Source organism: Manis javanica, chromosome 10, assembly GCF_040802235.1.
Source record: "Manis javanica isolate MJ-LG chromosome 10, MJ_LKY, whole genome shotgun sequence".
Taxonomy (NCBI): Eukaryota; Metazoa; Chordata; class Mammalia; order Pholidota; family Manidae; genus Manis; species Manis javanica.
Genome location: NC_133165.1, coordinates 111,182,128 through 111,195,626, shown reverse-complemented (window position 1 = coordinate 111,195,626; position 13,499 = coordinate 111,182,128). Strand labels below are relative to the sequence as shown.

At 52.6% G+C, this 13,499-nt stretch overlaps 1 protein-coding gene and 1 pseudogene across 1 annotated transcript in view; one reads left to right on the top strand and one right to left on the bottom strand.

The window, feature by feature from the left end:
* FAM83F (family with sequence similarity 83 member F) overlaps positions 1–13,298 on the bottom strand; it is a 28,789-nt gene extending 15,491 nt beyond the window's left edge. Inside the window, exon 1 of the mRNA XM_017660733.3 lies at positions 12,738–13,298. Within this exon, the coding sequence (XP_017516222.2) occupies positions 12,738–13,214 (477 nt within the window). The 5' untranslated portion in view covers positions 13,215–13,298. The remainder of the gene's footprint in view (positions 1–12,737) is intronic.
* On the top strand, positions 380–12,726 carry LOC140843653 (small ribosomal subunit protein uS13-like; annotated as a pseudogene).
* Positions 13,299–13,499: the final 201 nt, after the last annotated feature.

Here is a 13,499-nt window from a genome sequence, read left to right as displayed (position 1 = left end):
GGGCAGGAGTCAGCACAAAGGACATCTGGCCAGGAGGCAGGGCTGCCATCTGCACATTCAGCAAGCACTTTGTGCAAAATAAAAAAGAGTGCTCATTCCCCGTGTGATGGAATGCAAGCCAGTAAGTGAGGCATGGGCTGCATGTCAGCCTCACAGAGCCCCTTGGCTGTGCTGCATGCAGGGCATAGTCTACACCTGGCTTCTGCACTTCAGGACATTCCAGAGGTGAAGAATCTCAGAACTAGAGGAAACTTAATAGCTAGGGCCCAGCTCCCAGGTTAAGTTACTCAGCTGGGTCTTGGCACAGGGATTAAATAGGACATTAATTTCTGACCCAAGTAATGTCACTCCCAGGTGATGTGGTCATGGCAGGCTCTGGGGACAGATCTACTCTGGGTAGGACCCCAGGCCACCTCTGGTCACACAAAACCAGGATGAATTGGCAGAGCCGGACAATACCACCCTCTCTCTCACTGGTTTCTCCAGTTCTGCTGACGTGGAGCTCTAGGCTGTGGAGTGGGTGTGGCTGCCTTTGTGGCAAAGATCCACCCCTTTCTCATTCAGCATGGGCAAAAGCAAGAAGCCACAGGCAAGTCTGCTGACTGCAGGGGTGTGCTGGTGACGATCCCTTCTTCCTGGGGAGGAAGAGAAGGGCGTCCACAGAAGCACAGCGGTAGTTCCAGTCTCTGCTTGCCCACTGATTATCCATGGGCGCCTGGGGCCTGACTTTTACCTCCCATGTCTGCCCCTCCCACCTCCCGGGGCTGCTAGGAGGTTCAGATGGCTCATGCCCACAAGATTCCATGGGAAAGCTGTGCAGTTGTGAAGGATTGTTAAACTCACTCGCTACAAGGTGAACAGGGCTACCTCCCTGCACTTTAAGCCCTAAGGTGTCCCATGGGGGGGAGTTGGGGGCCGCAGTGGGTAAACTAGTCAAGCTGCTGCCTTCCAAAATGGCCATCTGTCTGGAAACCCACGGGAGTCCGTTTGTCTGGGACCAGAGAGCATTCCTTCCTTTTCCCATGGAGGGTGGTGCTAGACTGGCCAGCTAGGAATCTTCTCCGATCTCCCCAGAGGTCTACAAGGGCAGCCGTCAAACTTCAGCACATAAAGAATCATCTGGGGTTGGGTAGGGGTGGGGGTGTGCCTGCAGAATGGGAGGTTCCAGGGCCCCATCCTCAGAGATTCTGATTCGCAGGTCCACGAAAATGCATTGTTACACTCTCCCCCAGGCGATCTGAATGCAGGTGGTGGGTGGATCCCACTGTGAGTGACATCTGGTATTTGGAAGAGAATATACTCTCTGGAAGCAGAAAAGCCTTACCGGTTGTGTGGCCTTGAGTCAGTCATTTCATCTAAGATTCAATTTCCTCATTTTAAAATGGGGAGGTGATACCTTCATGGGTTTGTTCTGAGTTTTAAATGAGATAATGCAGGTGGCGTGAGCAGCACAGCCCAGACGGGTTGTGAGCAGTGGGTAAACGTTGTCCTCTTCTCTCCGCAGAGATGGAGCACAGCACAAAGTGGCTGCCTCTGCAGAGGAGAGGGCCAGAGGCAGCCAGGGTAGAGGCGCCAAGCTCCCGGTGAGCCAGCAGCCCAGAGCCACCCGCCGGCACAGACATCAAGGTGGAGATGTTTTCCTTTATTCAACACCATGCCCAGCAGGCCCAGCCTGGGGTGCTGATTAAAGCCTCGGCATCCCTCCATTTCCAGAAAGGTCAAAGCTCGAGCTACTTGAGGCGGAGGGCAGCTCAATCCAGGGAGGAGTCTGTGCTACACACTGTTCCTTGAGCAACGCTGGGTGTCCACACACGCACACAGAGCAGCCAGACGTGCTAAAAAAGCTGCCGCCACAGCAGAGCACCTGGAGGTGAGACTGAGGCCTAACTGGCACCGCCACTACCAGAGCCCAGGAAGGTGTTGCTAGAGGACGGAAGCCATTCATCTGTGGGTGTGGGAGGCTCTGGGTGCACAGCAGAATTTTCATATCATCCAGGCTGCGGCAGCCCCATCTGAATTACCACCGAGTTCTGCACCAATAGAGCGTGAACCACTGAGTAAGGAAGCTTCACCTTAAGCTTCCCATTTATGCCCCCTGGGGAGAGGGGAGGAGGCCAAAGAGAGGAGCTATGCACAGCCGCCTGGGGGGACACCTCGAACATGGCCTGGCCCTGCCCCCGGCTCCATTGCACCCCCCCAGCCCTGGACTCTAGAGCCATTTCACTAAATCCCCATAGTCTAGGAGTGTATTACAGGGGGGAAAGCACAGACTTTGAAGGGGGTCTCATGCTGGCAGTGGGACCACAGGTGTTACTTACCCACCTCGGGATTCTACCTGTGAAGTAGGTTTCCTTACGGTTCTTATGAGGAAGGCAAATGCAGTGATGTCTAGATGGATCCGGTAGGTACCTGCCCCTGACGGCCAAGCTCTGCCCTTCTTCCCTGACAATGCCTGGCACACAGTAGGTGCCCAGTGTCAGCCTGATGAGAAACTAGCTTAATCCTGAGTGTGTTCCCTCTCAGCAGGTGAATCTAATAAGACAACCCTAAATGTGTCATTGTCCTGCTCAAACACTCCTGCCCCGAATGCCTACAGAATCAAGACCTTAGCCTGGTGCAAGGCCCTCCATGTGCTTCCAGCCCACTCCCTCCCCTGACAATAACTCACAATGCACTGAGATTGCTCTAGGTTCTCCCAACACACTGGGCAGGCTCCAGCCCTTGGGCCTTAATTCATGCTGTCACCACCCTATCCCTGTGGTGATGAGCACACCCTTCCCCTGTTGAGGACCTTGTTTCACTCTTTCTCAAGGCTGTCACAGGACCACTCTCTATCCCCAACCCCCAGTACAGGGTGTGCCCTCCCCAGGATGCATGTCTGCTCAGGCCTATGTCTGTCTGAGCCCAGGGGTGGAGGTGGTGGTGCACAGGGAATGACGCACAGTGAATGTTCTAAACAGAATACCTATGCAGGAGGGGGCTTCCCTCAGCGAGCTGGGGAAGCAGTTTGGACCAATCCTGGCCCCACAAAAGGGAACAGTCAAGACCAATGGTGTCCTGCTCTTCACCTGGAGGCCAGGCTGCCCCCACGGCGGCAGCTGTGCTTTGGCAGCTGAGGCTTCCCAGCTGTCAGTAGCCATGTCACACTGTTTCAAGCTTACTAATTAGACAGCATGAACATCGGGCTCCCTGGATGCCCAATGCTGGGCATGCACTAGCAGAAGCTGGAGTCTGATTCCATCTAACCAGGCTGCTTCCTATCCCTGATTCCTTGGCCTCGGAGCCAGTTTCTGTTCCTGACCTGTGGGTCATATCTCCCTGCTGTGTGACACTGGGGCTCATTCCCTGTTGATCTGACTCACTGAGGCTGTCTCTCTTGACACCCATACCCCAAATTAGGTTGATGAAGGGGACAACACAAAAGAGACCCAGGCTGGGCCTCCAGAGAAAGAGAACAGATTGTACCCGCGTGAGCAAGGTCAACTAATTCAGCTGTGAGGAACCATATGCAATCCTCCAGGGAGTAAGCATAGTGATTCTTTTTAAGATCCTAGGCCAGCTTTTCCCTGCCCCATGGCATGCTTCTGGGATGACTTCCCCTGCACTAAGTTGGTGTTAATTAGTGAAAATTATCTAATGCAAGCTCATTTTAACATTAGCTTAAAGCTAAACACAATTAGGAAGATAAATCAGCTGCTGAAAAAAATCCAATGAAGATACATACACAGATGATTTTTAGGATTAGCTGCTGATTTGGGTTACTGGCCTGAGGCTCTGAGCACTATAGGTGGGCAGAGCAAGGCAGGACTCAAGAAGTACCTGCCGAGATATTTCTTGATTGATCCATCAGGGCAAGACAACTGGCACTGGGAGTTTGCCTGAAAGGTTTGAGAGGCAGAAAGGATAACTTTGTAGTCACTGCCAGGAGATACTGCTACCTGGGAGGGCTTCCCCAGAGAGGCAAGTGGAAAGGGCAGGGAGGGAGGTTAAGGGAAGGCAGTCAGGAGGGTATTGGGGGCGATGGGAATCAGGTGGATGCATGAACTCCCAGGCCCCTGGCCTTGCAGACTCTGCCTTCCCTCAGTTGCATACTGGCTGCTCCAGCTGTCGATTTCTAGGAGGCCTCTACTCCCCTGGAGCTCAACAACAATCAGACACATGTCAGTTCCCACCTAGTTCCACTATTTACCATCGGTGTAATCTTACACTCTTCTCAACCTCAGTTTCCTCACCCGCAAAATGGAAAGTTGCTGGATTGGTGTGAAAATTAAATGAAATAGTATATTCTAAAAGGGCTGGCATGTGCATGTCTGTCATTTAAGTGCTCAACAAATAATAGCTACTCCTCCCCAACTGTACTGCAGTTTCTTTTTTTACCTCCCCCATTAGAATTGAGGACAGGTTCCATATTTTATCCATCTGTATATTTCTGGAACCCGGCACATAGTAGGTCCCCAGTAAAACATGCTAAGTAAACAAGCGAATGTTTGGGATCTCCAGGCAGTCTCCAGGGAGTCACAGTCTGTCCTCAAAGACCCACCAAAAGGTAAAGAGCCCAGGTCCCTGCCACCACCCCAGTGCTGACTCATTGCTAGAAAACTGAGCAGAAAGAACATTTATCCAGAGCCTCCCACATGCTCAGCCAGTACTGCAAAAGGCCCAAAAGAACAATGACCACTATACAAGCTGTGCTGTGGTGAGCTTATGGATTTGGGGGAACTTGGGCCAGAAAGACTAATAACTAGAAAAGCCATAGGCTCTTTTTCAGGGCTAAGATTCTGGGATCATTGGCAAGCCCACAGACTCTACAGATTTCAGAAAAGGAAAAAGGAAATTGGGGAAGGCAGGTCTAGCTAAAGTGGACTGGTCCTGGTGCCCAGGGTGCTGAGGTGTGGTGGGGGAAGGGGAGCAGTGGGGAGTGCCAGAGTGACTCAGTTCGGGGGTGCTCAGGGCACTCAGCAGCAGGTGGGGTCAGCTTGGACCCACCCACACTCATTTTTTTATTCTCTGCCCTGCTGCACACTTCCTTCCAGATTGGAAGCCTGGCCCAGAACATGCTCTGCCTTGTACAGTCAGAAAAGGGAGGCGGCTCTGGCCACCAGCCAAGATGAGGCAGCATCCCAGGGGGTGAGAGCTTGGAGGGACTGGGGGTTGCTGGCTAGGTATGCATCAAGGTCTCAGCTGTCAGTGAGGGCATAAGACCCAGGAGGCCAGAAAGTGGTCATTAAAAGGACAGTATAAGTCTCTAGAAGTTACCTACACCCAGCTTCCTGGTGACACCTGCCCCAGTGTCTCCAGGCAGAAAGAATCCTCTTCCCCCCGACCCTGTACAGATCAGAGCAGCTAGCAGTCATGTACTTGTCTGTCTCCAGAATAGTCCAGACCTTCCCAGGGCATGGCTGGCAACAAATATACTTTGTTTCTGGAAGCTTTAGAGGGAAGAGGCGATCCCAGAGGGCAATCCCAAGGGCAACCTGCATTTGTAGCAGAAGCCTTGAACTCAGAGCTGGGGGAAATCCCAGCTAGCCTCTTCTGAATTCTACAATCTTGAGCTTTCCCTGAGCTTCTAGGAAAATACCACTCCCTTTGAGAGGTGCTAAGGACTGGATTAATTAACAGAAGTAACATGCGTAGTACCTGTCTTTCAACAATGTTAGCCCCTCTTAATAGACATCCCTTTTATCTGCATATATTACTCATCTTTTTCAAAGTGCCCTCGCTTGCATTTGAGCCTCAGAGCGATCTTGTGAAAGTAATAAAGAACCATCCCACTTTACAGATGCAGAGATGAGGCCCAGCAAGGCTAAATAATTTGCCCAAGGCCACCCAGAAGGTTAGGAAAGAAGTACCCTGAGCAAGAATGAGGACACACAGGCTCCTGGCTCCCAGCTGCATGCTCCTTCTTCCCCTGGGGGTGGCCTGGCCTCCTGAGACTGCTGCCACTGTAGCCAGGCTACCCAGGAAACCAAGAGAAGGTTATGAAGAAGATACCCTGTTATTGAGGTCCCATCTTCTACTTTTGAACTCCCTGAAAAACACCCATCTGCAGAATTTTTAGGATTCAAACGGTCAGATTTCAGAGGAACTAAGCCTAAGCCTTCCTGCCTCCAAAGAAACACAGCTTCCCATTCCCCCCTGGGGGAGGAATTGCCCCCCAGGGTTGAGAGTTTCGCCTCCTGAGGAACCTTTCCAGGCTGTCCTCAGGCTTCTGGGGCTGGGCTTGTACAGCCAGCTAGGCCCTTGTGGATGACTGCGTGAGGGGAACCCTCTCGGGGCTATTGGTTTGGGAACTGGGGAGCCTCTGAGCCTTCCTGTCTTGTCTGCCCACGGTCATCCTAGAGATCCTTGGCTGAGGATTCACATGCCACAGCTCCACAGAGGCAGGCAGACGGACAGCTGTCTGACAAACTGCCACCACCAACTCAAGGCCAACAGATAAACGCAGGGAAGGGGAGGAGGGCAGTGGGCACCCTATTTCCTGGGAAGAAATTAGGCCACCTTCCCTCCCCTGCTCTGAGAGAAGACACAAGGCAACTGTTATTTTCCAGGACAATTACTATTTGTGCAATACTTTCTCAGTATCCTCAGCTTTCACATAGTTTCTTCATTGTTTTTCAAAATAATCTAGAAAGCTAGTTATCCTCCTCCTATTTTGCAGGTCAGGAGCCTCACAGAGGGAAGTAATTTACCCAAAGGAACACAGCTACAGAGTGGCCAGATCAGGACAGAAACCAACACCTTACAGCTTCAGAGCCCGTCCTCTGTCCGTGATGTGATGCTGGGTCTCCATTGCTCAGAAATTCTGACTCCTGGGATCAGTGATTGAGCATAAAGGAGAGACACTCAGAGTCCAAGGCCCAAGCACCCAAGGTGTGGCAGGGAGTCAGGGACAGGCTGGGGCAAGATCCCACAGGGGCTGTGCCAGCATCCGCCAGACTCAAAAGGACAAGGACTCTGGAACTGCCCGTGCCTCTGAAACACAGCCCATGTGGACTGGTCACTTGTGGAGGGAAGAAAGCCTAGGTGGAGGGACAGTGTGTCAAATCCACAGGTCTCCGCCTGCCCTGAGAGGCTTCCTCTTGGTCTGTATATTGAATCAGGCTTTTAAAAGGCAGCTCAGAAGCTCTAAAGTCAATCATCCCTCTGAGATGGAGGGGGAGGAGAATGAGGAAAGGTTTTAGGAGCAAGTTGAGAGTCTAGCCAGCTCTCAAACAAGGTGGTGAGGTGGCTAATAAATGTATTATCAGACTCAGATTTACAAACCAGTAACATTTTTAAAAATTACAAATACAAATTTTTTTTTTTTACATCTGCTTCATGTCTATAACGCAATGCCCAGCATAGTACCTGGCATGGAGAAGGTGCTTGGTACTGTCTGCTGGATGTACCTGAATGAGGGAAGTACCGACTGAGGCTAATAGGGGAGGACAGTGGACTCTACTCAGTGGCAAAGGCTGTCACTGCAGAAGTGGCTCCTGGTGCAGTGGGCCAGAGACTCTAAGACTTTGCCACACCCCCTGAGCCTGTATACTCAGCAGTCCACCCCTACCAGCTGCCCAGACTTGTAACCAAGGCTGCAAACCTGGCCAATCATGCCTCCTGCTCTGGAGCCTGCCCACAAATCCCTCTGCCTCCGCCTCTGCCAATTTAGAGGATTCTTTTCTCTGCTGCCAGAAAGCTTGTTACGGTGTGGGTTAAAGAAGTCCCCTGTAATGTGCAGCTCAACAGGGGACTTCTCCAGACACTAGCTTCTCGAAAGGGATGGAGAGAGACAGGTGGCCAATAGGAGACAGCTTCCAATCATTTAAACAAATCACTGACCATGCAAGACAGTTGAGGCCCTGCAAAGGACACCCTACAGAGGATAGGAGAGGGGTAAGATGGAGTCTTGGCTCTTCCAAAGCTCCCAGTCCCCAAGGATAAAACGCGCTCTCCCACAGCAAACTGTGTGCAGGCACACAGGTGGCACAAACAAGGAAACACTTGGAACAAAAAGTCACTTTTGGATTGAAAATTTGATAAAGCGCCAGAAGAGGTGGCATCTAAGGAAAGGGGACGACCCCACCAACAGGCAGAGTTGGGGTAGGCTGGGCCTGCGACCCATGCCCCTCTGTGCCCCATCTGCCAGGCAGGCCAGTTCCTCCATGGTGACAGGCATAAAGGAGCAGCTCCTGTCAATCAAAGCTGTCAGGCCCAGTCTTCACAGGAGGCCCGCCCACCACTCTAGTATTGCTGCCATGCGCCTAGGGATCCCTGAGGAGTTCCAGCACGTTGTGTGAGTACGCAACACCACCACTGAAGGGCGGCGGAAAGGAGCCTTTGCCATCACTGCCTCTGAGGGTGTGGGGAGAAGATATGCTCATGTGGTATTGGGGAAAGCAGACATCAACCTCACCAAGAGGGCAGGACAGCTCACTGAGGAGGAGGTGGCATGTGTGCTCACCATCACGCAGAATCCACACCAGTATAAGATCCCAGGCTGGTTCTTGAACAGACAGAAGGATGTGAAGGGTGGAAAATACAGCCAGGTCTTGGCTAATGGTCTGGACAACATATTTTGTGAAGACCTGGGGTGACTGAAGAAGATTCAGGCCCAGGGCTACTTCTGAGGACTCTCTGTCCAAGGCCAGCTCACCAAGATGACAGGCTGCCATGGCAGCACGGTGGGTGCATCCAAGAAGAAATTAATCTGTAGGGGTCTTGTCTGTTAATAAATACCTTATACACATTATAAAAAAACAAAAGCTGCCCAGTCCAGCAGCTTCCCTCTCCCAGGTGACCTTTACAATCTTTGTGGAGTCATTGGTAGTTAATTTTGATCTGGGACCTGGGGAAGTTGTGTAATCTCCTTGTCCTTGGTCTGCAGACAAGTCATTTCACCCCTCTGGACCTCAGAGACCTCCTCTGTGAAATAAAGATAGTAATCTGCCTTCCACAGTTACTGAGGCTCAAAGGAAATGGGGTAGTTTGTGGTAAGCAATGAAGAGCTGGGAAGCTGGTGCACTGGGTGTGGGGCCCAGGAAAGAAGGGGCTAAGGGCCAGCCTTTGAGGAGGGGAGCCAGTTAGGTTTCCCCCTGTTCCTGAAGCACAGAAAATATTCTTGAGACCCACCCAGCAGCCTCAAAAGTAGATGCTGCAGGTCACAAGGGAGCTCAGGCACAAAGCTGGGTGGGTGCAAGCTCATCCTTCCCGCCCCGTTCAGACATGCTCGTGGACAGGTCCTCGGCATCAAAGGTCCTTCCTAGCCCGGTTCAGGGCTGGGTTAGTGTCCCTCCTGCTCACCTTCTGTCAAGCACTCATCATTCTGTATTATAATGATGGTTTAGTAGACTATTATGCTATTTAAGAGCAGGGGTGTGTTTTATATGTCTGTTTTCTACTGGCACACAGTAACCTTGAAATATTTGCCTAATGACCAAATTGCAGTAGTTCGGTCCTCCATTCTGTCCTCAAAAGAAAGAACCAAAAGTTCCCTAGTCCACACACTCCCACTGTAAGTCCACCCCCAGCAGTTAAAATGATCTGAGCAGCCCCAGCAACCTTCCTGTCCCAGTGTGGGACAGACCAGGAACTCGTTTCTGGGTCCCTGTAGGCACCCTTTCCTCCTGTAGTTCAAGCAAAGTACATTATTCAGTGACACCAAAATAAGCAGATGACTCAAGGGGGAAAAAACCCCACCAGAGAAGTAAGCACAGCCACATGTTTGAACTCTGGCTTCCCGGCACAGCCACAAGGGCATTCTGACCGTGGCCCAGGCTCAGACAGCAGATGACTTGAGACTGACCACCTCAAAGGCCTTCCTGCCATTCTGCAAGGTCCCACTCCACGCCTGCTGGGCTGTTTCCTTACTGCCCAACAACACCCTCTCCCCCTCCACCCCACCCTCAATCACATTTTCAAAGTGTCCACTTAGTTAGCCTTCTTGCTCTGTGTCCCTGAGGCCCAGGCTGGGAGCGCTCCCTGGTCTGCAGCTGTGGGCAAGTCACAGCCACTCCCTCTGAGCCTCAGTTTCCTGTTTGTCACTTGGGAATAAAAATGACAGCACCTCATGAAGATTAAATGAGATACAATATACAATTCTCAGGCACAAAGGTGGCCCTTCTGCCTCCCTTCACAGGCCCCCACATCTCTGCACATAAACCATCTCAGTCTGCCTCACCGGGCCTCACAGCAGCCAGACTCTCCCTGAAGGTGAAAAGGGAAGGACAGGGAGTAACAGCGGTGAAGAGGAGGGTTGCTTGCCAGTTGGACAAGCTGGGGTGGGAGCGGGCAGGTAGTGTTCAGAGGGTACAGCCTCTAGAGCGGAAGCTCAGGGTCTGGGTCTTTCTGTAGGCAAACACGTGATGTTCGGGTAAGCCCCTTTCCTTTCCGTGCCTCAGTTTCCTTACCTGTAAAACAGGGTCAATTTCTGTGTCTACCTACTTCATGGGCTGTTTGAGAAGGTGCTGTACAGACGTGAGTAACAGTGATTACAGGTGGGGGCTAGGAGGGCCTGGGAGTAGAGTGGGCACAGACGGGTAGAAGCTGCTTTTCCCAGGTGGGTGGTCATCTGTTGAACTCAGGTTTAGGACCATCACACCAGGCCCCCCACGGTCCTCTATTCCCATCAGCACAGCTCTTTCCTCCTGCCAAAGCTTCTTGCTATTTTGAAGCAAAAATCTCTCGCTCCTGCTGCAGAGTCTCTTATGGAGAAACTGCCTGTTCCAGTATCTTCTCTCTCCCCTTTCAATGCTGCCATTCACCTCCCTTGGGAATTGCTCCTCGGTGAGGCACATCCAGCCTCAAAAAATCTTTTTCTTCCAGCACATCCCCCAGCACATGAGTAAATTCTTGGAGGGCAAAGGCCGAAGCTGATATTCTCCTATAGCGAGTGCTGGACACACAGTAGACACTTGGGAAATAACTACTGGTTAAGTATGTACATATTGGATTGGTTCACAAAGTTGAAGTTTCTGTTGTTAAATATTTACAGTTAAGAACACTTCCCTACACAGGAGACTCCTGACATCCCGTATGGTACTAGAAGCCTCAGATAGCAGAGGCCCTGTCTCTCCCTTCTTATATCCCAGGTTGTGACCAGGCCAGCTCCATTTAAGCTTCTTGGTTTAATCCTGCTGTACCATCAGCAGACAGTGGGGCAGGGTAACACAGTGGTTAAGAGCAAGGACTTTGGCAAGTAACTGTTCTGAATCCAAAAATAAAGAAAATATACATCTCACCTAGCTGTGAAAAGCAAAAGAGAAAATGCAGGGAAATCACTAGTCCAGTGGCTAGTACATAATAAATGCCAATAAATTGAGGCTTGTTAGTATTACATCATGAAATTTGACCCCTGACCCCAGCTGCAGCCTGCTGCATAGTATTGTCATTTAAGTCCTTTCTCCTGCTCTATTCAAACTTGCCTTTCTCTTCTGCAGAAAGCAATATACAAAAAACAAAAACAAAATACAAATAAAACCCACCTCAGGCAGACAAGGAGGAATTACTTAAGAGAGTGAGGGTAGAAGCCTAGACAGTGAAAAGTTGACCCTTCTGGTAGCCAATCTAAGCCAAAATGCATCACCCTTTCCAGGAAGAGGAGGCCTCCCCAACCCCACTGGTCTTTCTAGGTTAATCTTCCCTCCCCCATCCTGTTCAGCCCGCAGGGGTAAGAGGACTCCAACCACATTCACTGTGTTAAATTAAGAGTGGTAAATCCAAGCCACTTCTGTCATATATCCTGAACTGGGTAGCAAAGGCTGCTGGCGTTTGTTAACACATCTCAGTGTAGGGGAGCTAGATTTATCAATTAAAATACAGAATGCCCCCATTAAATTTGTATTGCAGATAAACAATGAATAACTTTTTTCTTTCAGTATGTCCCATGTAATATTTAAGGCGCACTAATGCTACAGAATTACTTGTTGTTTACCTGAAATTCAAATTTAATAGGACATCCTGAATTTTACCTGGAAACCCTGCTCAGGTACCCCTACCCAAAGGCACAGAGTAAAGACGAAATCTTCCCTCTGCCCCACAACTCACTGGCCCCATCTCTTTTTACCTGCCTATCTGGGAACATCCTCTACTTTCAGCCCCCAAGCAGGGTAGACGCCATACGTGGGAGCTTTTTCCTGAGCTGCTGAGTCCAGCCACCTGCCTTATCAAAGTGCCTATAACAGAGCCAGGCACCTAGTAGGTTCTCAAAAACATTCCTTCATTCATTCCAGGCTGCCTGAGCTCAGCACTGGGCCCAGACCGGGTGTGAATGCCAGGGGCCAGGCCAGTCTTGACTATGGGGAACTTCTTAATAGCAGCACGCTGGGGTGTGTGTAGGCAGGTCCCACCACCCACTCCCTGGGGTTGATGGATGATCAAATGATTAAATGGCCAGGGATATATTCTGTAAATCCCTGGGCAACAAGTAGGTGGCTGATTTTACCATAAAGCCCCACATCCCTGACTCTTCCCTAGGATATCTCAACAGGGAAACAGTCAAGCGCAGAGGAAAGCCAGCGCCTCTGTAAACTGAAATAATGATAACAAACAGCTGTCCAGCACCTGGTAATTTGCCAAACAAGTTCACATCCATGCTCCCTAGAGGACTCACCAGCCCAGGACAGAAAGGGGAGGCTCTGGGCCCATTTTCCAGAGGGTGGTCAGGGCGGCCTGACCCAGGCCCTGCCTGCGAGGTGGGGCCTGGTCCGAGGGGTTGGCTGTGGGGTCCCACCGGCGTGGGGGGCAGGGGCGGGGTCTACCTTCTGGGCCAGTTGGATCATCTGTCGGACCACCTGCTTGAGGTGGGGCGCCTTCTCCTCCTTGGGGGGATGGGTGAAGAGGGTGACGCGGCTCACGCCGCGGTAGAAACCCGCATCGGTCCAGCCCAAGTCCAACGGGGGCACCTCGGTGTCGGAGCAATCGGGCCAGTAGGCCAGGGACCCGCCGGGCTCGGCCGGGGCCTGCGCCGGGGCCTTGGCCTTGGCCCGGACGGCGGCGGCGGGGGCGGCGGCCGGGTAGGGGCTCCAGGCGGCGCGGAGGGCCTGGCGCTCCTGGCTGGAGAGGAAGTCCCGCAGCCGCTCCTTCTGGACCCGCTCGCGGTAGGCCTGCTCGCCGCCGCCCTGCAGCGCCTCCAGCGCGGCCCGCCGCCGCTCGCAGTAGTAGAAGGCGGCCTGCGCCTCGGTCACCCTCTCGTTCACGTGCGCCTCGTCCAGGCAGCTCAGCTGGGACTCGGCCATGGCGCCCCGGCCGCCGGCCCCGGCCCGGCCCCGGCCCTAGACCCAGCCCGGCACCTGGAGCCGCTGAGGGGCGGGGCCCCTCACCTGGCCGCGAGGCCTGCCAATCCGCGCGGGCCGAGCGTGGGCGCGGCCGTCCAGCGGGGAGGGGGCGGGAGCGGCGCGGGCGACCGGGCGGAGGCAGGGGCGGCGGGGTGCCCCGGGGGCGCGGCAGCGCCTAGGCCTGCGGGGGCTCCAGGGTGGGCAGGCGCTGGGAGCTGGTCGTAGTCAGACCCGCGTGCGGCCTCT